Here is a 26,875-nt window from a genome sequence, read left to right on the forward strand (position 1 = left end):
CTAACGCAGCCAAGGGCATCTGTCTCAGCACCGACAAGCCTCTAATCTGGCTGTGGATCCATTACCTGATTCCAGAGGCATGCTCCGAACTGCTCAGCAGGTTAAAGCCAAAGTATTAGGTGTCAGTCCAGATACTTTTCAGCTAGCAGCCTACAACAGAGACTGGAAAATAGACAGATGATGAGAGTGAGCCTGAAGAAGGGGCCATGTTACAGTCATTAGTGCAGATATTTTAATTCAACGCCAGCTTTTGGGACACATGAATCTTCGGGCCCAGGGGACTGCAGATGCAGACAATGTGTTCTACTGAGTGCATGCCACCCACCAGCACCAGCTGCCACCCACCAGCTACTGCTGTCTCTGCTGCCCTCTGTTGGCTTATTTGAGGAATACCCCAGGCTTCAGGCCATCTTCATCAACACAGGGGAGGGAAAATCCAATGCCCCTTCCTCTTTCTCACCTTTTCCCATGACTAGGTCAGGAAACGAGGTTGCAGAGGGTGTGGGGGGGGGAGGGCCCATTGTTCTCTATCCTATCCTGACACTAGAAGGGAGGAGAGTAAATGGGATGGAGAGGAGAGTTTGAGGATATGGGGCTCAGATCCTAAAGATAACCCCAGCAATTTAATAAGAAATCTGCAGACAGGGCTGTTTTAATGGAGAGAGAAGAGTGCAGGGAGATCTCTTGTTCTGGGGCATTTTCCCTGCCCCATAGCAGCAGGGCTTTCCTAACACCGCAGGTCATAGGCCTGTAAGTCAAGCTTGCTATTCAAAGGGCACTGAAGTCATCCACCGCCTGCTACAGTATTGTGTGTCTACACTGAGCCCTTTGCATAAATGCTCCACCCATATACACGCCCATAAATAGTAGCTACTTTATCCTTCCTCGGTTCAGAGCACACTACCGGCTATATCTCTCCACTTCAATATTTGAGTGTCACCTTCTCTATCTGCCACTGCAGAAGCACAGTTAAGCCTTTGCAACCGATTTCTCTACGCAAAAGAATAAATGGACACAAATCAGACGTCAAGAATTATAACATTCAAACCAGTCGGAGAACACTTCAACCTCCCTGGACACTCAATTACAGACCTAAAAGTCGCAATTATTAAAAAAAAAACACTTCAAAACCAGACTCCAAAGAGAAACTGCAGAACTAAAATTAATTTGCAAACTGGACACCATTAAATTAGGCTTGAATAGAGCCTGGGAGTGGATGAGTCATTACACAAACTGAAAACAATTTCCCCCCATGCTAATTTTCCCCTACTGTTACTCACACCTTCTTGTCAACTGTTTGAAATGGGCCATCCTGATTATCACTACAAAAGGTTTTTTTCCTCCTACTGATAATAGCCCACCTTGATCGATTACTCTCGTTAGAGTTGGTATGGCAACCCCCATTTTTTCATGTTCTCTGTGTATATATATCTTCCTACTGTATTTTCCACTGCATGCATCCAATGAAGTGAGCTGTAGTTCACAAAAGCTTATGCTCAAATAAATTTGCTAGTCTCTAAGGTGCCAGAAGTCCTCCTCCTCTATTTTCCCCCTCAGCAGCCCCTGTCAGCTAGACAGCACCTCGTCAGATGTAGGTGTCTGTCCATCACTGTTTGCTACAATTTTATTATGGCCTCTTCTTGCTTGAGCAGAGAGTTAATTGAGACTATTATAAATCTTGCCATCAACCAACAAAATTATAATACATTGCACCCTAGCAACTGTTGTTACTTGACAGACAGATGCATCTGTTGCCTACTTGGTAAGCCAGATACCGGTGTGTTTACACTTCCAAGGCACATAGGCAAGGGAAATAGGTTATGTTTAACAGCTAATGGAAAATGGACACAGCTGGAATTTCCCCAGTTTACAGACAGACCTAATTTTAAATCCATTAGGTCACTAAGGATTGGAAAGTTAAACGCAAACCAGGTATGTGCTTTTGCTTTGGTAAGACTGAAAAATGGAGCAGAGGGGGCAAAAAACAAATATGACACAGAGAAAGGGAGAAATTCTAATGGCATCAACATAGGCAGGGCGCACACTCTGCCAGCTTAGCTTGTGGGGACATCTGGTCTTCATAGTCTATCTAAGGTACCGGTACAGTATCTGAGCAGCTCACAATTAGTAATGATTGTGATTGTATTTAGTCAGATGAAGAGTGGCTGGAGGAAAGCTGAGCGCCAATGACAGAAAACAAAGGCTGATACAGAGAGGATGAAACATAATGAATTCCTCAAAGCCTGTGCTGAGGCTGTATTATAGGCCACCATTGAGGCCACCAAATCTTGCCCTAATGGACTATCCAGGGTGGTAAACCCTTCAATCAACCTTGAGTGCCTACAACCTATAATAGAACCCAGCACCGAGCATTGCAAAGAACTAGCATCCTGCTTCACTGAGAGGCACATTCCGGACGCCTTCTCAAACACCACGCATCAGCCTCGCCTACACCCACCAACCAAAAGTCTGCCAGCATTCCCAAAGTTCAGTATATTCACTCATCACAAAATTCTGGACACCCTAAAGGAGTTGCAACACAAAACTTGTGAAATTGACCTATGCCTTTCCTGGCTTGCGAAAGAGAGTCATGAACAACTGGTGACACTCCTGACTGAAATACCCAATGCCTCATTCAAGGAACAAAGCTTCCCTTCCTCTTTCTAACATGCATTAATCTGACCAACAGTGAAGAAACCCACTATGGATACATAGGTTCTAGCCAACTACCACCCAGTGTCAAACGTCCTGTTCCTGAGCAAGCTCATAAAGAAGCTAGCCTAAGGCCAACTACAAATTCATCTAACCGAAGCTAACTTTACTCAGCACAAACTGGAATCAGGCCAGGACATGAAACTGAAACTGCTTTAGTGGCACTGATGGATGATCTCCTCCTGTCGATGAATAGAGATGACATCCATTCTCATTCTCCTGGACCTCTCTTAGCAATCAATACTGTTGATGATGAGATATAGCTTTCTCACCTGAGAGAGAGGACTGGGGTCCAGGGTAATGAGCTAAAATGGTTTGTTTTGAGTCTTTCCTGGAGGGAGGCATCCAATGAGTAGTGAAGGAAAAAACTCACCATCAATCATCTACATGCAACCACTAAGTGAATGTTCAGTCAACATGGGCTCAAGGCTCAGTGATATGCAGCTAACACACAGCTCTGCCTATCCTTCATCACCTAGAATTGAATGTTGCCAGTGGAGTGCAACTTCTGCAGCCATTTTTTCACACCTCATGATCCCCTCCAAGTCTTATTTCACTTGTGGGTGAAGATGCTTTGTAGTCCTTTATACATTCCAGAAAAGGCTTGTGTCATCTTACGTCGGTGTTGTCACCGGTGATGTTCCCAAGTCACCAGCAACTATGATGCATTATAATGACAGAGAGAAATCTGATAATTACCTTACCAATTGAAACATGAGACACGATTTATGCTTAGAGGTCCTTTAACTTTTCTGTTTATGAATGGAGGCTGTTATACTGTATGCCAGGCATTCGGGAGCCATCCCAATTAGCGTGATTGCCTGTGTACTTGAGTACTACAATGCAATAAGAGTAGTGAATTTCCCAAGAAATCTTGAGGCAAGTGCCCATCTAACAAAGCTTTCATTACATTAACTCATTCATTACCTGCCTGGTTCACCACTGCCCTGTCCCTTGTGATGTGAAAGGTGAGCATAAAGTGCTACAAGTGGCTGTTGGTACCTACATATCAATCTCAAAAATCAAGGGCAATTTCAAATGGATTTTTGACAAAGGATATAAACACATCCCTGTAGCAGGATGCTTCTTGTTTACAAAAAAACACCAGGTGAAATTCTGATCCCATTGACTTCAGTGGCACAATTTCCAATGGATCCCTAATATTTCAAACTCAGCTGTCAGCTCTGTCCCTTTCTTGAGCTACACAGTGCACATCACTTGAGAGGCAGAAAGTCATTTTGTCCCTCCATCTATTGCCATGCTTTAACACGGGCTATCATCCCAGCTAGCGTAAAAGCTGCATCGCTACATTAAAGCTGACAGAGCTACGCTGATCTACACCAGCTGGGACTCTGGCCCACTGTTCATAAATAAAATTACTTTTCCCCTCTGTAATGGCTGCTGTGACAGGGTTGGGCCAGATGGCTACAGGAGAGTGATGGAAGGCAGATATATTAGCCCCAGTTTAAGCAGGTTCCTTTTCCCTGGATAAGGTAACAGGGGCAGTTCCAGAACAAACAGGAACTTGCTGGACCCAATTAAGGCAGACAGGCTAACTGGGACACCTGGAGCCAATTAAGAAGCTGCTAGAATCAATTAAGACAGGCTAATAGGGCATCTGGTTTAAAAAGGACCTCACTTCAGTCAGTGAGGGGCATACAAGGAGCTGAGAGGGCGTGCTGCTGAAGGACTGAGGAGTACAAATGCTATCCGGCATCAGGAGGAAGGTCCTGTGGTGAAGCTACAGAAGGCGTTGGGAGGAGGCCATGGGGAAGTAGACCAGGGAGTTGTAGCCGTCACACAGGTGTTACACGAAACACTGTAGACAGCTGTGATCCACAGGGCCCTGGGCTGGAACTCAGAGTAGAGGGTGGGCCCAGGTTTCTCCCATCCCCCCCAGCTCCCTATTGGATACAGGAGGAGTTGTCCTGGACTGTGGGTCCCACCAGAGGGGAAGGTCCCTGGCCTATCCACCGACCCACTAGGTGGACCAGCAGAGACGGCAGGGATTGTTCTCCTTCCTTTTCCCCATGCTGGCCAGTGATGAGGTTAGCTGAGTGAAAGGCAGGTTTGAGCCACTAGCAAAAGTGGCCAAACTGAGGGCTGCATTGAACCTCTGAGACGAGCAAATCTGCCAATAAGCTCAGGACACACCAAGGAAGAGGAGGAACTTTGTCACACTGCATATAAAACAAAGCTGTCCCCACCCACCCCCAGGAAGGAGGAAATCCAGTCTTCCTGCATCAGTGTGCAGCAGGTCAAAGCGGTTTATGAAGCAGCAGCAGTGTATGCTGTAAACATAACCTACTGGTAAATGTCAACATTATTTATTGAAAAGATGTTTTTATTATAAATACATTTTAAATGTAGCAGTAAAATACATTCTGTGTTACCATTAATCTTTAAAAGTTAAGGGAGTGCACCAAGACATCGTAAATAGACACTGTAAAGCCTAATCCTCAATGCATTTTACAAGGAATCACAAAGTGGTTAAGACAAATCAATTTGAAAAAAGCCCTGAAAATGGATTACAGGTTCGTTGTGGTGACTGGTAAGAGTGATCTGAATTTTTAAAAGATGTAAAATCATTCTGGGCATTTTACAATCTTTCTGCACTTCTCAGGAGGTTTGCTACAACTTATTTATTTATATGCCATTTTTCTCTAAACACTGCCAGATCTGTCTCACTGTAAGCTCTGCCTATGTCATTAAGGAAATTGTGTTTGTGTCCGTCTCCTAACGAAAGGGAGTAGACTATTTCAGAGTTTTATACCTTCGCGTGTGATTAAAGATTATCCATTTCCCAGGTTTATGAACAAATTTGTATTTAAGGTGAAGTTCAGCCCTGTAAAGCGGGCTGGCCTAGGGTCTATATGCTAGGGGCTTGAGCCTAAGTGCATTAAAGTCAATGACAAAACTCCCATGGATTTTAATGGTGCATGAGCAGGGCCTAAGTCCCTGTGAAGCCTTCAAATTATGGGGTGAATTATACTTCCAAAGAGCCTAAACAAGGCTTCCTGCTCCAGTTTATACCCCACTTAAAATGGGTCTTCCTTTGATTTGGTATCTCCAGAGCAGACGTATTTCTCTAATTGCCATCTCTGAGAGCATGCTCCTACAGTTCCATGCTGGGTTTGAGATCAGAAAGGTTATTACCTTGGCATAGCATTTATAGACTACACAGGAGACTTTTCTAAAGTGCCTCCCTGACTTTACTGGAACTTGTGCTCCCAAATCCCTTAGGCATTTCTTAAAATTTTCCCCTAAGATCATTAGGGATAGGGGGAGGAGAAATGAAAATACCCAGCCAGCCTAGGTAAGGCAGTATCAAAATACTTGGGAGTAATTGAGTACCGATGTATTATACACAATGTGGAAGTCAAGAGTTGTATACCTGCAAACACCTGCAAGACACACCAGTAACGCTAATGGGACTATTAATTTCTGTGGCTGATATAAAAAAATCTGTTTAAATGGTCCATTCCTTGTCCAAGCCTTTTCTTTCCATAAACTTGAACAGGAGATAGATCAGGCTCATTTACTATCTACTTTATTCATCATTTTCTTGTACGACTTTATGTCCTCTTACTAACTTGCCACGTTCATGGTCCTATCTGTAGGAGCTCACCTAGCCAATCGTTTGACCACACCGAGTCTCCATCAGACCCAGAGTTGGACCTCACTGCAAACTCTATAGTATACTGAATGAATATACTAACGTCTCAGTACAGGACCATATAAAATAATTCCTCACCATGTAACAGATATACAAATGTGCCTTTTGCTAAATATATTACAAGTTCAGAACCATCATCACACCTTGATAATTGCATTTTCACCTGGTCCTGTAGCATGCACCTGTGACTTGTCAACAGCGTAACTGGCTGTGCTATGAGACTGCAAGGTAGAATAACATCCACCCCACCCCTCCACCCCGAAAATTTACCCTGAAAAGATGCATCAGTTTTATAAATGCAGAAATAAAAAAAATCACAGATGGATTAAGAAACAAAACTTTAGTTTGCTCCTCCTCCATTACTTGGCACAGTCCCAGTACCGCACCACAACAATGTGTAGGCAAATCCAAAAGTTAACTCACCCTATGAATGTTCATAATACATCACAATTATTGGAAGGTCTCTGCTGATCCACACTACAGAGGTATTGTTTTGAATTAGGGACTGACAAATGCCTGACTCAGACCTCATGACTTTGAAAATTCAACTCAAGTGTTATGGGTCATGCCTTCCATCTAGCACAGACTATGAAAACTGGGGCAGGGGTGGAAAAGACAAAATACCATGAAATATAGAACAAGGAGCAGCCAAAGAGGAGAAAAATACTGAGAAATCTGGGATGGTATTACGCCATGTATTCAAAAGTGACCAGTATTTGATTTTGGGTGTTCAAATTGCGATACCTTAAAGGAGCCTAGTTTTCAGAAATGCTGAGCCCCCACCCTCTGAAAATCAGGCATGTCAGATTGACCATTGAAAAATGGAGGCACCTAAAATCGCAGGTCGCTTTGGAAGATTTAATCTACTTTTTGTAATGCAAGTTCCATTTGGGACAGCCTAGGTTGAGAAAGTCCTTTTATCATTAATACCTATCACTAAGTTCCCTTTAGCTAGAAAACAAGCCGTGAATATCTACTTATGGTTATACGAATATTCTAAAAATCAGTCATTAGAAAGTTAGGAAAGTAACCTCTCTCTGATCAGCTGTGCGACTGTCCCCTGCCAATGTGGAGTAGATTCCTCTCAACAGCAGGCACAGTGGTTTCAGAGCCCTTCGGGGGAGGCCTGCTTGCTTGCTACTGTGCTTTCTGAAATGTGTCTTTGTACCCGAGTCACAATTCGCAGTTTTTAAACGTGCTAGGGGTAGAACGTTCCAATGAGAGTCTGACAAGTAGGGTCAGTCGTCTGAGCTTCCTGGCTCCGTCCAGCGAGGCTGGTCTCCAGTGCTCTGGCGATACCTGTCCATTTCCAAGTGGGCCGTCGCCAGCTCTATTACTTTGGATTTTCTGCTTAATTCACAAAGCGCCGTGTTTGATGTGCCATGTTGACAAGCAGAACAAGCCACTGCAGGTGGCGCTCTGCTTTAGAACGATTTAGGGACAGGCCAGCCCCACTCTCAGACCAGGTGAACATGCTGATATGGGTTAATTTGAAATGTGTGGCCATTCTGACACCTTTACTCACATTGAGAAGTACTTTACTTTGCAAGGAAGGGCTGCTTATGGAGTAAGGTACAGTTCAACAGGATAGAATGGGCAGGTGGCAGAATCTGGCCCAAAGAGCGACGGGTGAGGGTGGTGAAACATGGACACACGCTTGACCTACTCATAGGTGCTCAATCACTCTGCTAGGAAATGCAGATCAGGCTCAGCCTGGAGAGCAGGCACCTACATCCACAACTCCCTTCTCAGAAGGGCTGTGTGGGGGTACAGACCAGGTTTGCCTGATGCAACAATGGTGGGCCTTCACCCATGCTATGCAAAGGAGGTGCTTAATAGCTACTGACGGGGGCTGGAGCAAGCCACTCCTCCATTGTCTAGTGCGGTCACACTACCCCACCAACCCCTCTAAAGGTTCACTGTGCGTTCGCAATTAGAGGCGCAGATGTTAGAAACTGGTGCTGTCCATGGTGTGCTGCTCCACCAGTGCCGGTAAACTGGGATGTTGAGCCACATCAACGCTAACCAACCACCATGACTCTTCTACAGTCCTCCTCTGGCAGGATCAAGCTCACTTTGGCGAATGAATGTTCAGCAGCGTGAGGATGGATACGATGCTTGACAAAGGGCTACGGCCAATAACAGGCATTCACCAGTCCATGGTTCCCACAGAAATCTCTCAAAATAGGATTTACTACAAATGTTTTTTATTTTTACCAAAGGCGGTGGAAATGGTGTTAGCCCTTGGAGGACAATGCACCTTCTAGGAGTTTGGTGCCCTAAAGACAGGAGACGTGGGGAACATGGGTGTATGTCCAGCATTTACAGGAGGGCTTCTGGTAGCTAGGGTGTCAGTGGGGTCAGACTCTAACATGGGAGGGGTTCCACTATTGAAGGACAAATCCTATTTCCGGGATCTCCTCCATAGTGGGAGAAATCTGGCAATGGCACAGGTTGGGGTAAGAGACAGGTTGGTAGCTTGGTGAGGATGGACTGGAAGGGCTCCCGCAGCAGAGGCTCAGTCAGGTGAAGCAGATGTCCAGAGGGCAGGGGAAGGTGATGCTAGAACTGGCTAGATGGGAAGAATTCAAATTGGAGGTGTTTTCAGAGAGATGGTGTTAGCTACAGCAGGGTCTCACTGATCACCCTTGGGGTCAGGAAGGAACTTTCTCCCAGGTCAGAATGGCAGAGAGGCTGGAGGGTTTTTTGCCTTCCTCTGCAGAGGGGCCACAGGTCACTTCCTGGTTTGAACTAGGGTAATGGATTCTCTGTAATTTGAAGTCTTTAACTCAAGATTTGAGAACTTCAGTAACTCAGTCAGAGGTGAGGGGCTATTAGAGGAGTGGGTGGGTGAGGTTCTGTAGCCTACGATGTGTAGGAAAAGTCAGACTAAATGATCGTGATGGTCCCTTCCGGCTTTAAAGTCTATGAGTAGCAGGAAAAACCAGGACAAGCAATGGATGGGTGAACTCATACCCAGTATTGTAATGAAATTTACCAAGGACAATGAGATAAATATTGTAACATTACTACCAGAGAACTGATCTCAGGAACCATCCTGTTTCAGAGTTATTTCTAGCCTTACATGTTAGAGAGCAGGATCTCTCACTGTTTCTTTTTTCTGATCTAAAACAACCAAGATAAAGGCTTGTAAACGCTCTGCAAAATGAATCCTTAAAATACAGAAGAAAAATCTACCAACTATATTGTTAAATAATGTCTTTTTTAAAGGGCAGCAGCTGTTACTTTTTAACAGTAACCTTAAATTAAGTGATTTACCTTATAGTTCCAATAATTTACTCTGACGTTCTCTCTCAATTGCATGGTGTGCAACTAGCTCTTAATGTAGCAAAAAGACACAAATTCCCATGCGAGCAGGATATTTTGCTCATGAAAATGTAGAATGAATTAAAAGAAAAAAATCAAAACTAGAACCTTTTCTTGAAATTAAATGTAAAGTCTTTTAGAGCCAGATCCTGTGGTCCTTATCGAGACAAAATGTCCATAGGCCATACTGAGAGTCTCTCTCAAGTAAGGAACACAAGATTTGACTGTAACTACAATGTTAAGTTTCAGAGTAACAGCCGTGTTAGTCTGTATTCGCAAAAAGAAAAGGAGTACTTGTGGCACCTTAGAGACTAACCAATTTATTTGAGCGATGAGCTGTAGCTCACGAAAGCTTATGCTCAAATAAATTGGTTATTCTCTAAGGTGCCACAAATGTTAAGTTTGACATTTTAGCTGTGAAAAAGTCAAGGGCCAGATCTACGACTGGTCCAGTGCCCACTGGAGTAAATGGATGTTGTAAGTGATCATCTATTGTATAATGCAGCTTGCGTGAGTGGCAAGATAGACTGGAATGCACAAGGAGACGGTCTGACTCCATGGTAAGACTGATATTGTGCTTTAGGAGTTCACACTTGTTACTGGGCTGATGAAATCTAATGACTGAACATACAACCCTTTTGGGGTGTTTGCTCTGCTTTTTGACAGTCTGCCCTGAGGTTGGCACTCACCGTCGTGAGCCACTCCAGACAGTGTGACAGTTAGCAGGATTCACGTATCACAAGTCAACTGGATTTGCAGATCATAACCCAAACACTGTTAAAAGTTGAAATTTGACATTGAGAGTTTTTAAAGGTCAAAGATTAGTAATAATGAGTGAATCGCAGTCATATGAGGATCTTGATATAAAAGACCTTGAAAAGTTATGTAAAGACAGGGGAATATCCCATGAAATGAAAGCCTCAGATCAGGAACTGAGAGCTTTGTTCATAAGTTTTAACAGGTGTCCAAGGACCCTGCTGACCCAGACACCGCAATGAAACTGGTCCTACTGCAGCACCTGGCACTCACGCTGTGAACCACTCCAGACAGCATGACACTGGGCATGCTCGGTGTTCGAGTTGTTTGAAATTTTTGGAATTTATAAATTCAGGAGAAAACTAAAACAAAAATTCATGAAAAACTCCCCCCCCCAGCCGTTTTTTTTGTTCTACTCAATACAGTATTTTCAAGTAGCTATAACTTTGTAGGATTTGAAGAAATTAGGTATAAAACTAAAAGACCTCACTCAGGACAGTACAAGCAATTTTTTTGAAAAAGCACCTGAAAAATTTCTCAAGTGGTGAAGAACATTTGGCTCATCCTAAAAACTTGCAAATGACAAAGTGGATTTTTATAAAATATTATCCAAAAGATCTTATCCGTGGACTTACAGAAGCCATGAAAAAAAATTAACCAAAACAGTACATAAAAGTAATTTTTAAGGGAAAATCACAGTTTAAAGCATGAATTTAGAATGCTGCTTCTGTAGTTATAATATCAGTATATGACAGTTTTAATAAATGTGGTGGGATGCAACTCCTTAACTATTTCACAGATAGCAGTCAATTAAAAAGTGCTGTTTATTAGTTAAATATTCAAATATGGTCAACAGAATCAAAAGATTGCTCCATATAAACAAGTGACTTTGAGACCCCTGAAATTACAGTGCCAACTTGGCAAAGTGAAGTGCATTTGAACCCCATCTAACTTTTTGTCATAGTCTCTTGCATATTACCAGGAACTCTGCACAGGACATTCAGACATACAGATTTTCTCCCAGACCTTGTCGGCCAGCTGTTCAGCTAGTGTAAATTGGCTTAGCTCCACTGAAATACATGGATATATGATGATTTCCACCAAGCTGAGGATCTGGCCCTTGTAAATTCCCATGGACCTATCTATTTCTGCAGTCCTCAACTGAGCAAATGCCCATTGAAGTCAATGGGAGTTTTGCTTGATTAAGGGTCATAGAATTTGGCCCCATCTCATTTTGGATCCTCTTGATCTGGTGCTATGCATCAAATTGCTAAGCAGTATTTGGAAGTGATTTTCCACCCATCCCCTGACATCTTTTGTTTGGTTTTGTATAGTAAAACACAGATTAACTAGGTATGCATGTTCTTCTTTAAAGCAGGAAAAGCAGGTTTTCAGCTAAGTTTCTGAACCATGAACCCAGCAAAGATTTTAGAACCCATTCAAACCTCTGTGGTGTATTGAATTTAAATGAATTTTTATGTAAAGACCCACAGCTTATAACCCAAAGTCAAAAACAAATAAATTTATTATAACCAGAACAAAAATCTGATTGAATATAGCAGCAAGCACTGCTCATCAGCACAGCCTCTCACTGACAGCTGTAAAAGTCTGGAATTAACCCTTATGTTTTTCAAGTAGGGGGTGGGAGAGAAGATGCGCAATTCCAATGAGAAACATGAAGTTAAAATCCCTACACAACTCTGAAATCGTAATTCTGACATCTACTGGAGGAATATTGTAAATAAATCAATCCCAGTCTTGTGAAAAATCAATTGTGTCCCAGATGTAAAGAGATCTCTTGAAGTGTAGAAGGACTACCACCACCTCCGGAAAAGCTATAAAGATACATCCCTTCATTTCAAAATTATGAACAATGTACAAGACCAGAAATCCTAAAGTATAAATTTTATCCTTAGAGCTTTTCTCCAAAGATTTCTCTTTCATCTTTACATACACTGTAGAATTCTCTTGCTATATGTTGTTATAAAGGACTAGGGTTGTGGAGATCTTGAGTAGAACTCAGAGATAAACAAGTTCATCATTTTAGTCCCAAAGAAGATTTAGATAAATTTGGATACAGCTTTGACAAACATTAAATCTCTTCTTTAATGATGTTCCTCAAACAAAACAGTTAGCAAAATATTTGAATTTCTTTGTATAATGTCACATTTTAATGTAAACATCAAATAATGTACCAAAAGTTTTACTGGAAGAAAAAAAAAACCCCAGGAGAAAAAAAAACCAAAAAAAACACCCCCCAAAAAAACCTTAAAGCGGCACAATTCTTTATCTTTATACCACTGGCGAAGGGGAGAAAAAAGCCAGATTACAAACATTTACACATGCATAGTGGAAAAAAAACAAGTATTTTACTAAATTCACGCAATTTTTTTTAAAATAGTTATTAAATCTACTAAGCACCAACATACCTAAAAATTTATTTTCAGCTTCATGATTCATTTAAAAAACCTATCAAATTAACCTTTCAAACAAGCTTAAATTAGTAGCTTGTCTAAAAATAAAATGTAGAGCATTTTTTTAAGTCTACCAATGCTTTTTATCTGAATGTTTCCAAACAATGGCAAGTGTCTGCAAAGAATGCCTTTACTGTACCCTACAGTGGATGGAGAATACAATACCACATCATACAGAATCTAAAACTATAAAAGTCTCAGAATGCAGCATCCCTTCACAAAAAAGCTGATAAAACTGAAAGTATTTATAAGATGCTGCACCTTTATTTAAAAAAAAAAATTAAATGAATTTAAGCAGAAATAACATACATTTTTACATTAACTGGCCATTTCTGGTACAGAAACCCAGCACAGTATGCTAATGTTATTGAATAAATGTAATTGCTACTTACAATTTCTTTTTAAATACAATTTAGACAAACTTTTTTTTTATTTTTATTTTTTTTAAAGTTGCACAGTTAACCTCTTAGCTGCTAGCTTAATGCAACACATTGGTAACATTACACAAATTAAAAAATAGTGTGTGTGTGTGTGTGTGTGTGTGTGTGTGTGTGTGTGTGTGTGTTCTACATAAAAGCTTTCAAAATTCTGACCCACATCAAAAAATGCAAAATAATGGAATATAATTAAAAAATTAGTTGCAAGTCTAGCAGCAAAGCAATTAAGTGAGGATATATTTACTAATATAAACAAAGGGAATAGTTGCAACTACAGGTGAAGCCCCAACTATCTTAGATCTACTGACACAAATAGAAATTAAATTCTCTCTAAAAAAAATAATCTGATTATTTAAAATAGGAGTAAAAGCCATTGCTACCTGATGAACTACCTAGGCTAAGTTCCTGAAACAAAGACAAAGGGTCACTATTCTTTTTTGCCTGCTCAGGAGGAGGTTTGGGCTTTGGCGGAGCCCGCAGAGCACTTGCGTAGGACATGGCAGGCTTGTTCCCCCCAGCATTCTGCTGGCTGTTGCTGTTTGATTCGATGATCTGCTTGTTGGGCATGAGGGGTGGGAACTGGCCGAGATGCTGCAGCATGTTATAGTTGAAGGAATTGGACAGCGGTATGTTTTCGGCTTTCAGGTGATCCTCTGGGGGTTTGACTGTCTTCGGTGGAGCTGGAAACAGAACAAATAAAGCCGGTTTAACTAAATAGCCTTCATAAGTGAAATCCGTTTGCTGATGCCCTCATACACAATGATAAACTGACATGCAGATACTGCAGAACCTCAATATTAAGTTAAAATGACAGAAGGCTTGAGAACATTATTAGATTTCTTCAGGGCTCCTTTTCAAATGATTCTCGCTTCAGACTACTTTTTTACTTAGTTCTCTCTTTTGTACAAGCAAATAAGCCTTACTACATCCACGTCTGTAGGAGACAGAGGGACTAATCCCACTGTGAGTAAGGACTGAGTGGGAATGTAAGGATTTAGCCCCTACAGATTATGTACTGGAACTGAAAAAATCTGACACACAAATAACTTCAGCAGAAATGTGAATACTGAAAAGGTGCTGCTAGTTCGAAAATCAGGTAAAAATAAGATTTTAGTACCTATCCTTCATAGATTTACCATGAGCCACTCCGATTCCAATGATGGCTCCGTCCTGCACAGCGCTGACTCAATCCAGTTTAAGCACTTCCTTAACTTCAACAGCAGCCAGTGGGGCAATCTGCATGCTTAAAGTCAGGCACATGCTTAAGTGCCTTACTGGATCGAGGTCAAGAGCACACAGTATTTCGCAGGATTGAGCCCTGAGAGAACATTACTTTTTTCTTACTGATTTCCAATTAGTTTAAAAGACCTCTTTCTTATTACAGCATGTCACACATCTTCAGTGTAGTTGTGTCAGTTTCACACCTGTAACATGCCAGGGGCTGATCACACATTTCTCTGGTTCCTTATTTTGGAAATTCTTTATAGATCGATTACACTAATCCTCCAGCTGCAGCTTTACATTCCCTCTGTGCAGGGGGTTGAATTCGACCTTGAGTAACATAGGCAATAGCATTACAAGGTGTAACTGAAGGCAGAATTTAAGATGAAGGCATTCAGTACTAGTATTTGTGTGTTTTTTAAGCAAGACGATGTTTTAGAAACAAAAAATAAAATAAGACATTTCAATTTAAGTGGAAGCTAAAGAATATTTCCTGATGGCCTAGAGCCCAGTATCTTGCAAACAGTCATACAATGAATTTTGAGCATGGGAGTAATCTGGCACAGTGAGGTTCTGGTCCATGACCTGGCTCCGAGCACTATGGTAATACAAATATTATGATTTATTAATACTCATGTACTGTAACTTAACATGCGCATAACTATATGCAGGACAGGGCCTAACAGTATAATTTAATGATGTCTGAGGAAATGTGGGTCTCCTTTTTCTCCCATTTTGCAAAATTATTCATGACTATTAGTTAACTCTTATCCTGCAAACAAAGATATTAAAAATGAGGAAGAGCCAACCTGAGCATAATAGGTCAGATATAAATATATCTTACTGTAAAATATATTCTATATTTCAAAGTTGGGTACGTTTCACAAGATACAATCTTTTGTTATACCAAGGTATGGTAAACCAAATCACTGCTTTAGATATTCAGAATAATTGAGGCTCTTTATTTTAAAAGGAAAGGGTTAACTCATTTGCTGTACTGTCAAATGAATCATCCAGAATGAAATATTTGTGAACAAAAATTAGTGTCTTTTATATTCCATTACTCATGTGAGTGGCCATCACATACACTTAAAACACTACTGAAAGTGAGAATCAGAGGCAACAACATGCTGTTGGAACAAGATGAATATTGAGGGCTGCCCAAATTACGGCCAAAGTGATTTAATAAGAGACTATACTAGATAAAAAACTGCACCTCACAATTAATCTTTCCAGTTTTTGACAAAAATAATCTCTTATTAAATGACTTTGGCCTTAATATTGTTACCTATTTTAGGCAATGTTTATACCAAGACCCAGGAATTATTTCTGTTTTATGAGTGCTAGCATTTGTAAAAGAACTTTAGCCCCTTTTACAGGGCAATTAAACAGTGGCAATTATTTTCCGTTTGTATTACATGGTTATAATTTTCCTTCTCAAGGCACCACAAGTCACAGTGTGTTGCCATGCACTGGGAAACAGTGTCTGTCTTTCACCCAGAGAAGTCCTAAACAGATTATATTTCACTGTTTCTCAAGTTTGTAAAATGGCTTGGGATCCTTTGCTGTGATGAGTGCTATACAAATAAGATATTTTCATAGCAACAAATCACGGTGCGTAAAAACACGGTGAATGATCTGGCAGATCTGATCTGTTGTACAGCACTGCTTACGCATATGGTGCGATTTCAAAGGATGCACGATAACCATTTGTTTTCAATCTCCTGTGTTATTTTAAACTTATTTTTGCAACTCGCATAATTTTAACAGGTGCAAGACATTACTTTCTAACCAAATAATGTTTGCGATAGTTTCCCCTCTAGGGACACAGTATTATAGTACAAGTGCTACTGTTTACGGACCTCTATATTGGTGCTTTTATCTTCAGTCAAAAGGAAACCAATTTCCTGATCTTGCTGTACACAGTTCTAGTGTGTGCTCAGGAGCTATCACCCAGAGGTATATGATACAATCCATAAACACTGCATGTTAAGGCCATAGTTTCTATTTCATCAGGAAAAGCTGATTACATTAAGTCAGTAAACTTAATTCTGTGCTATAAGGTCAGAATGCCTTGGCTCTTACATACCAAGAGAGGATGTATTTATTTGTGTGCCACAAGACACATTTCACATTAGCCCAATAATGTTACCGTATAAGGTCAAAGAAGTTGTTTCCCAATTAGTTTTCTACGTAGGAGAGAAAGCCTGGGTTAACTATTAGGAGAAACTATTATAAGAACAGGTAGGCAAGGCAACAATCTGCTAAGGAAGGAGAAGCTGTGAAATCAGTAGGAGAGATATTCAGGAGTCACCCATCTTCTGTCAGTTATTCACACTGATCCTCCCATGATGCACAGGGTGGACTAGCTGACCTATTAGAGAAAAGATGCCTCATGTTGGGACCTATGTTAATTCAAACACTCTTTATCCAATGAGACAGATCTCCCAGGGTGGGGAGTGTCTTTCACTTTTCTTCTCGTTTCATAGCTTAAACAGGCTAAAATTAAAATTTACAGCACTGTACATAACACATTCACAAACTGAAACTCAGACTTCCAGTGCAACCCAACTTATTACTGATGTTTTAGACTGAATGCACTCTTGTTAATTGATATGTTCTTGCTCCATATTTAACTCCTCCTGCAACTATAAGAAAATTGTGCTTTAAAGCAACGAGTATGGAACGGCTTTCAAGTGAATTTTCTGAATCCTAATGAAGTGCCATACTTTTAGCTGGGGAATTCTGCTCCTGTCTTCCAGGAGCTAGGAAAACTCAGCCGTTTATTTGGAGGATAATGATATAAATGAAATCTAAAATAATGCCGGTGATGGGCAGTGGGCATATTTTGTAATTGTTCCCATCTTTAAAAATTAAATGTTAATTTCATGAGTTGAGTATACAAAAACACCAGTGCAGGATGATTATCAAGAACAAAGAAATAAGTACACAGAACAGCCTCATATTAGAAAGGCTACAGACACCTCCTGAACAGGTTTGTTTTTAACAGAAAGGTCGACAGACAGACAGACAGAAAGAAAGAAAGAAAGAACAGACAGGACAGACAGGGTTACGTAGCTTACAAAAAGAAAGCAAAAGATTAAAGAGAGAGGCCAGATGACTTGCATGAGGGCCCCGGGTGAGAAAGAACTGTAAATGAGGCACCCAACACAGAAAGAAATACATACTAAATACCACTGACAACAACTTAACCTATGCTCAGTCTAAAAAAGAAAGTCACATACAGCAGAATGTATGTCAAGTCTCTCAAACGGCAATCTAGGAATAGCCTTCAAGAGTGTGCAAAAACCCAGAACAATTTTATGGCAGTCCTCTTGTACTCCATGAATCCAATGGCTGCATTTTTAAATATTCTTGTTGCTTCCATTCCTGATGTCCCAAAATGTGAGCCCCTCCACCCTCTGCTGTCAACGACTGCTCATTCCAGGCAATGAGTCAAGGCAGGGGTGCAATACTAGCGTCTTATTTCAGACAGATAAAATAACATCAGCCACAAACACTGAAATTGCTGGGGCCTAGTCACTAACAATTAGTACCACAGAGGAGAGTTAAGATTGGACTAGAATTAGGCCTGCAAAACTAGAAACACAGAAAAACTCAGAAGACCTCAAAAGTGGATTGTGTTTCTTTGCATTAGGTGCTAGACATAACAAATGTGTGTGTGTGTGTGTATTTATTTATTCATTCATTCATAAAAATGGCTTCCATGCCTAAGAATGGAAACATGTTTGTATCAAATACTGATGCTAGTCTAACTTGCCCAGCTGGCTTTAGGATTTATCAGTTGGTAGCAATAGATATGTAAGGTACATTTTATATATCCCTATTTCCTTTGAGGATTTTGCTTGAGAGCCTTACTCTCAACCTTTACACTAAATCAATGAAACGTGATACATATTTATCCCAACATAGTCTAGCAGGCGTTTCAGAGCTTCCATCACATCAGCAAACCGAAAAGCCTAGAGCAACATCAGATCTGGATGCCACTGTGGTGAGAGAGAATATATTTTTCCAGGGCAAAAAGGAATATCAATATTTTAAAGGATGTGCCCTAAACTTGCAAAGGCACAACCATGACGCTAACATTGCTGCAGTAACTGAGGATATAATATTTCCAATAGTGTTTTGGAAGATCAAAATTTTAGCACTCTGAAAACGTAAAATGCATGAGAAGAAAATAATTCTAAAGCACTGCAGCTAATCTGTATCAGTTTTTTCGTTCACTCTCTGCTGACTTTTCTTTTAGTACATATGCCATTAATTTAAAACACCTTAGTAACTAGTGCACCATGAAACCGAAAGGAAGCAGAAACTGCATGACACTATTGGTTTTAAGAAGTTGACCAAATACAAATAGGTCTTTTAAAGATAATAAACAGTGGCTATGAATAAGAGTTGTTAATACTTATATGGAAAGTTCAGATACATTAATACTGATAAAATAAAACTTAAAAAACAAAAGAGAGCTTGTTTTTTATTTGAAATAAGTGTGGAGAAAGGGTGCCATACTGGCAGACTTCTTGTTTGCAAAGTAGCAGAGCAAGATTCCCTATGCTGTCCGAGCTCTGTTCTGGAGTGAGCCCCTCCAGCAGTGAAAAACTAGTTCCATGTCCATGATAAATCAGTCTCCACTAAGACTGCCAGCAAGGAAGCCAGTTTCAAGTGTGATTCTTCTGTGATGTACCCATGTCTATCTGTCAATGTGCTATGATGGCCTATAGCACTGACACGTTTAAGCATGTGAGTTCACTAGGAAGTGCACTGAGATCTCAAACTCAATTCCTATAGATCACCATCAAAATCTAAGATGGTGGCAGTAACAGCAACCACTGCTTTAAGGTGAAACAACATATCTCACACCACACCCCTTTTGTCACCAGGTCCTGTTAAGCACAAACTGGCTGAACTTGAATCAAGGAAGAGAATGTTTGAACTTAGTAATATTTCTGGAGGAGAGTGGAGCTATTTGGAGGAAATGCTTCATAGCATTCACTTCTCGGTCAACCTGCTAACTACCTGAGACAACAGTATATGAAAATAGGACTTGTGCACAACAATTAAAAACCAAAATAATGAACCCTTCAGAAATAGTTTGCCTAAATTCGCTTCAAGTCTCAGCAGACAATACACATACGTTGTGAAGAGCAGCTAAGCCTCATTTAGAGTTTGTCACTCCGGTTCAAGCAGTTCACCCCAGTAAGGCAAGTGGAGGGATTTAGAAAAAGAGAAAGACTACTTACCTAACAGTTCTCTGGGTGGTACTGCTCTGTTGGATCCGTTGCATGGAATGTTCTGATATGGGGCAGATGAGGTGGAGTTTACCCACAACTCAGGGGATGAATAGTTGAAAGAAGACTGGTTACTATGGTCCTGAAGCTCTTTACACTGACCAAGATTGTCTTGAGGAGTGTTAAAATCTTCAGAACAAGCCTGGACTGAACTAGAGGAAATTCTTCTTTGGTACAACGGCCTGCCTGGTCCTCTTGGTTCATACTGAATAAAAAAAAAAGTTCTTTAATTCGCTGGCATACATGTTATGACAATTTCCCCCCTACATCTCTCTTACAAATCCACTTGTGAAAGTGCCTTCAAACACTGAAAAATCTTAAGAAATTCCCGCTAGTAATGATTGCATTAATTGACAAAGACTGTTAATGATAAACAGCAACAATAACTTAAAGCATATAACAAAGAGAGTAGAGTTAAGGTTGAGATTTCTTGATTTGTAAATACTGGATATCTCAACCTAACGTTAGTTTTCTTTTGCACAGTCTCTCTCTATAAACATGCAAATTTAGTCTTCAAAGGCTTAAATAAGGGAGAGGGGCATTTACATGAACAGGTGAAAATGCTCAATTACAATGTATAGAAAATAACTGGCAGGTTTGACCTCTGATTTCTACTATAACACAGGAATGACTTGCATACCAGGATTTGGGAAAGGATGAGGTCATATTTATATGCTGGCCTTTGCATAAAGATATGCGCACAGAGAACAAATGCTTTGAAGAACGGTTTGTTATCACGGGGAATAATGCAAAGAACTGTATTTGAAAACACAGAAAAGACTTGCTTCCATTGATCTTGCAGACAGTGAAGATGAAAAAGACAGGAGATGCATTAACCCCTCGGTACCAATAGTTGAGATTTACGGATGCTCTAAATGCTTGGGCAATTCAGGGCAGACACCCTCTGTTAAGGTTTAGTGCAAAAGATAAAGTTGGAGCAATGTAGAAATTATGGTCACAACTGAGTGAAAGAAGAGGGAGGCGTGAACTTGTCTAAATAAGGCACAGGTAAAGTTACTTCTAGATGGCGGCAGAGCAAACGTACAGTAGTATGAAAGTGGAGATTTCTGCAGGGGACAAATATGGACTGAGAAAGGCAAAAGGCCAAAAATTGTTTTGAAGTGCAGGCACCTAATTTCACATTTCCAAGTAAGGAAGTCCCATTTTGAGTAGAGATGCAGAGAGCATTTGAGCAGAGACGCTGCACATGGAGATAAAAAACAGCTTTAAAAATTAGCCTGATATTACCATATTCCACCCCAAAAAATCAGTACTAAAAGACCAATAAGAGTCAATGAAAAAGTGCTATCGCAATAGTAAATAGAATAATACTATGTATATAATAGAAAAGCATGAAAAAACTAAAAATTTTTATTTACAAAGCTGAAAATATAACAAATGAAATAAATCTTAAAATACAAACAGAACACCTGACTGCAAGCAATTTGGGGCAAGGACTGTCATTTTCTGTGTGACTCCACGGTGCCCTATCTAACTAGCCTCCAGGCGCAACCACAATTCAAATGTTAAAAAGCTAGTAGCATAAAAAGTCAAATAAGGAGACTGCACCGAAAAAGGGGGGCGGGGGCGGGGGAATGCACAGAGTGATGGAGATTAAGGACCGTATATTTAAAAGGGCATTTGCTGGCATGTAAAGCAAGACCAGGTAAATAACTGTGTGTGCAAATATATGGTCTTGACTGAGGCCATTTTGATCTAACTACTGTATCTGATTTGCAGGGAAGAGAGGGTGTGTTTTAAAAACCAGGCTCTATGCCTGAAATAAGTTTAAAACACATTTAGTTTTCACAGGCTTTTTGTAAATGGAGAGACCATGACCTGAGGCAGATATTGGAGAATAACTGATCATTAGAGACAACTTAATTGTAAAATTCTTTGATTGTTAAAAAGAGTAAGATAGTCTTGAAGGAAAGTTTTCTTCCAAAGCCTCTTTTGGCTACAGCTTTTGGGACACAGGATTTTCTTTTCTTAATTTGCTTTAAAAAAAAACCATATTTTTATTAAATAAAATGTAAGAAGCATACATTGCTCCCCCAATGTATCTGCTTGTGGGCACATCCAGTATGACTGGCCAATCAAAGAATAAAATGCTAGCAAATTACTGAACATATTCATAGATTTCTTGCTACTACTAAAGTCAGCAGGAGGTTTGCCATTGATTTTAATGGCAGCAAGACTGAGTCCATATCATATTTCCAAAGCATAAATAAAATGTAATATATTTCAATCAGATACTACATAAATTAATGTTATGGCCTAGAATAATTCAAAAGAACTTTTTTTGATGTTTTGAACTGGGGCCAGATTTTAAAAGGTATTTAGGTGCCCGAGATGCAAATAGGTCATCATGAGATTTACAAAAGCGCCTAAGCAAGTTAGGTGCCTAACTCCCATTGACTTTCAATGAAAATCCTGCAAAAATCAAATTGGCTAATGCCTGAAGTTCTAGCCCTAAATGTAATTCTGTATGTTAGTACTGTAGTTTGATCACATTGATAGAATGAAAAATAATCTGATAAATGGTAAACTGAAGGGGGATGCACCTAGAAAACATACTTTCCACATTGGCACTATCAATATTTTCTCTGTATTTGATTTATTGGGGTCAGTCTGCCTCCTGTATGATGATTTATGTGACCCTGCACAGCTCTGAAGGAGCATGGGGGTCAGTGGGAGTCCAGAGCGCCCAGCACTTCACCAGATCGAGAGGTGAGGATGCTCGGCATCTTACAGGATCAGACTCTCTCTTTGTAGCAGCCACAGTAAACAACAGTCACCTTAGAAATACTGTTTGTCACAAACTATGCAGGAGAAATTGCATCAGAATGAAGGTTTTTCACATGCACTCCAGAGTTCAGGGCACGCATTATATCCAAGGGAAAAATGTCAGACATTGAGCAGTGACATTTTGAGCTATTGTGAATCTCTCTGCTCTAGCTTTCTCCTCTTCAACATAGAGCACTTAAGCCTCCAATTATGAGCCACCTTTAAAAAAGTATCTTTAGAAAAAGAGGGAACGTGTCAGTTTGTGTAGATAAAAATAGCTGAATCATTGTTTTCCTTCAATCCCTAACCATGCAATTAGAGTTTGACTGTGATATATCTTGAATTCCCCCAACAGGAAGGCTGCTTCTGACAATTTTGTTTTAGGACATTGGTGGCAGGACACCCTGGATACGTAATGTATCCAATATGTTGCTGCGGCTTTTAGAGTTTAAATTTGCATCTTAAATCAAAGGATAAAAAGCTCCATGAGGGCCTGGGTCCTGAAACCCTTATGTGAGTAGCCCCACTGACCTAACATTAAATATCTGGTGCTTGTAAAAACATGCAAGGATAGATCTTTATTTGGTGTAGACATAACTCCATTATGGAACTACACTGATTTTCAGCCACACAGGATCTGGCTCTCAAGTTATATTTCTGCCTCTTTAATCTCTGTTGGTTATACAGAAGGCAGGATTGATTAAAACCCATGATAGTGTTTTAGGGAAGAAGAGGCTCCCATGGCAAATGGCTCACAGGGGTGGTCTAACACAGTGGCTCTCAAGACTACTGTACCCCTTTTCAGGAATCTGATTTGTCTTGTGTTCTCCAAGTTTCACCTCACTTTAAAACTAGTTGCTTACAAAATTAGACATGAAAATACAAAAGTGTCACAGCGCACTATTACTGACAAATTCCTGACTCTCTCATTACCATATAATTATCAAATAAATCAACTGGAATACATTTTGGAATACAGTATATAGAGCAGTATAAACAAATCACTGTAAGAAATTTTAGTTTGTACTGACTTCACTAGTACTTTTTATGTAGCCTGTTGTAAAATTAGGCAAATATCTAGATGAACTGATGTACCCTCTGGAAGACCTCTGCGTACCTGCAGGGGTACGCATATCCCTGGTTGAGAACCACATGCACCTGCTTTCTAATCACCAGATTCAATGGGTGGAAGGAAGCGATCAACCATATCAGAACAACTGTGTATGTAGGAAGATGCCTGCTTCTCAAGAAAAGACAATGCCTCTCTCTCACATTCCTGAGGAAACATAGGTACTTTACACAGAGGATTCTATGCAATTAAACTCAATTTTAAATATATATATTTAAATATTTAAAATAAAATTCATAGTGTTTATCAATATCTATTCAATAGCTTCATAAATGGTTGGATAATGGCACAGTTATAAAGTTTGTGGACGATAACAAGCTGGGAGGGGTTGCAAGCACTTAGGAGGACAGGATTAAAATTCAAAAGGATCTTGACAAACTGGAGAAATGGTCTGAAATAAATAGGGCGAAAGTGAATAAGGACAAATTCCCATGAACATTAATAGTATGAGCACAGGAGCAAGCCCATAGTACCAATCATCATTCAGAAACAACAGGTGAAAGCCTGGTTCCAGTGAAGTCAATGGGAGTTTTGCCCTTAACTTCAGCGGAGCCAGGATTCATCCATTGAATTCAAAACCTGAATTATTTGTTACACAGGTAACATGCAAATTCAAAAAGAGTTTGTCCCCACTAACATCTCAAAGAATTCAGAATATATTATCTACCATAAAAGGAGGTTATATAGCTAGATCTGGCAGACAAAGAAGGAGAAAGGAAGGTTGATTCAGGTTTTGGTTTTTTTTTTAAATCCTTAAAACAGAAATTTGATGCGTATGTTACAGCCAATCCTTTTCTGAGGCATAAAAAAAAGAAGTTGATACACAGAACATTTAAGTTCAACTTAAATGAGTGCATTAGATACTCCTTCCCATGAACTTCAGTTTTAAAAATTACCCATTTACAAGTAATTTTACTTTTATTATTTTTTGTGGAAGTGTTGAAGACCAATTTTATTTTGTAAATGGCTTTAGCTAAACATGCAATGCCAATTTCTTTGGTTTAATGTAACAGAATTGGCTTTACTAATTTCACTGCTCTCAGTATTCAGGGCAGATATCACTATTCACAGTATATGTATAGGTGTAGATTTTCCTGCTGATATATATTTTTAATGCACAGGATAATAGAAAGAGAAGCAATTCCATAGGGCTTACAGATTGTCTCTCAGTTTAAAAAAAACTAAATTATTATTGCTGAATAAGTTAGATTCCGGCTGGCAAAACTACTATATCCAGTTTCCCCTTGTGTCATATTTTGTAAACTTAGAAACAGATGAAAAATAGCAACAAATGATTGGACAGCTGCACAGAAGTCAATGCTTTCTTGCCTTCGTCTAGCTTATAATATTATACGACATAGGAACGCATTTCAGACTTCTTAATTGATGTCAGATCTGCACATACAAAAAGGAATCAGGTGTGGACAACAACAAATGTGTGTACTGTAACACTAATTTATGAAGAAACACAAAGTATCTATATGGATATGGCTACCTACAAAGGTAATACAGATTTCAGTGTAAAACATCCTTTGAATTGTGAAATATTTCTCTGTAGTACGTATCTTACTGCTCTGTAATATCAAGTCTATGGTAAGATTAATGAGAAAAAAGGACAAAGTATCTCTCACAGGTCATCAGATATAAAAACACAGGCATGTTGCAGATGTACAAGCTGTTTCAGCTAAAAACATTTATTTACTACCTGTGTAGCAATGCGATAACTCTGATAACTTTACAACAATTCATATTTGTTTCCAATAATACCTGCTCCAAGGAGACAATACTCAATAAAGTCTGCAGGAAAACTGAAAATTATCTGTCCATCACAGCACATCATTTAAATCTTAAAATGCATGAACTATTCAATGCTATGTACACATTTAGCTCCTGCACTTAGTTATATACAAAGAACATAACATATTCTGCCTAAAACAAAGTATTTCAGTACATAGTAAAGTTTAAGATTTTAAAACACAAACCCTGAGTTTCTGGAAAAGGCAATGATAACTAAAATACAATCAGGTAAGAGAGAGCAGCATTCTTCCTCAAAAAGCTTCACACACATTTCATTCTGGTGCACAAGGGATATGCAGGTAGGTCAGCACCCACTATATACCACAGAGAAAGATCTTCAGACTGGCCCCACATAGGCAGATTGAGAAAGCCACTCTAACGTGGGCTAAGGGATGAGCCGCAGATCCATATTCCTTCAGATCCAGTGGCACTATTATCTTCTGCAACTGGTACAGCAGCAGCAGGATCTGTGCCCCCTGGCCCCGGTTTGGGGATACATTTAACATCTCAAGTGACCCCTCACTCCACCCATGTAGAGTTTAAATACTCCGGCTTTGTATTCTGCATCAAACATTTGTGGAGTGCCTATACTAGCATTTACAAATGTGTTTGCTGACTTGATTAATTGGCAATCAATTAAATTGCGTTAAAAACAAGAGCAAAAAGCTTACCCTAGCCATACCCTCATGACTCAGGGCTGAGTGTACTCAAGCCCCAGTGAATGCAATGGGAGTTGAGAGTACTCGGCATCTCTCCTGTATTTAGCCCTAACGGTGAAAATGAACAAAAACATGCATAAACCTTCAGCAGTGGCAAACCCTCCTCCCACACTGTAAGAATGTCAGCAATACAGGCTGTAGCACAGTGAAAACTCACTTGTTAAATTCATCTTGACTATGACATTTTAAAAATACCCTCTAGTTCTCATTCTCACTCGCTTCGAGAGCACATAAACACAGGGACTGTTAGGTGAAAAAGCCAGATTGACTGGCCAGGCTGGTCGTTTCTGTTATTTAGCAATTGATCCCCACATACTTGTCTTTCTTCCAATTATAGCAGTGACAAAACTGAGGCCTTGATCAGACAAAGACTTACACAAGTGCTTAATGAGTAGCCCCATTGACTTCAATTGGAATTCTGATGCGCACAGAGTTAAGCATGGGCGTAAGTCTTTGAATAATCATGACCTTAGTTGTCCTCCTGTAATGTCTGAAGCCTTGATTTCCATGGTGATGTGCACATGGAAATAC

The 26,875-nt window shown here is 40.0% G+C and overlaps 1 protein-coding gene across 4 annotated transcripts in view; it reads right to left on the reverse strand.

The window, feature by feature from the left end:
• Positions 1-11,296: 11,296 nt before the first annotated feature.
• Positions 11,297-26,875, reverse strand: part of HELZ (helicase with zinc finger) — a 150,878-nt gene continuing 135,299 nt past the window's right edge. For all 4 annotated transcript variants that reach the window (XM_084646537.1, XM_084646536.1, XM_084646535.1 and 1 more), the window contains 2 exons: positions 19,865-20,117; positions 11,297-14,062 (listed from right to left, as the gene is read on the reverse strand). In XM_084646537.1, the coding sequence (XP_084502663.1) occupies positions 13,731-14,062; positions 19,865-20,117 (585 nt within the window). In that variant the 3' untranslated portion in view covers positions 11,297-13,730. The remainder of the gene's footprint in view (positions 14,063-19,864; positions 20,118-26,875) is intronic.

Source organism: Lepidochelys olivacea (assembly GCF_965140295.1).
Source record: "Lepidochelys olivacea isolate rLepOli2 genome assembly, chromosome: 14".
Taxonomy (NCBI): Eukaryota; Metazoa; Chordata; order Testudines; family Cheloniidae; genus Lepidochelys; species Lepidochelys olivacea.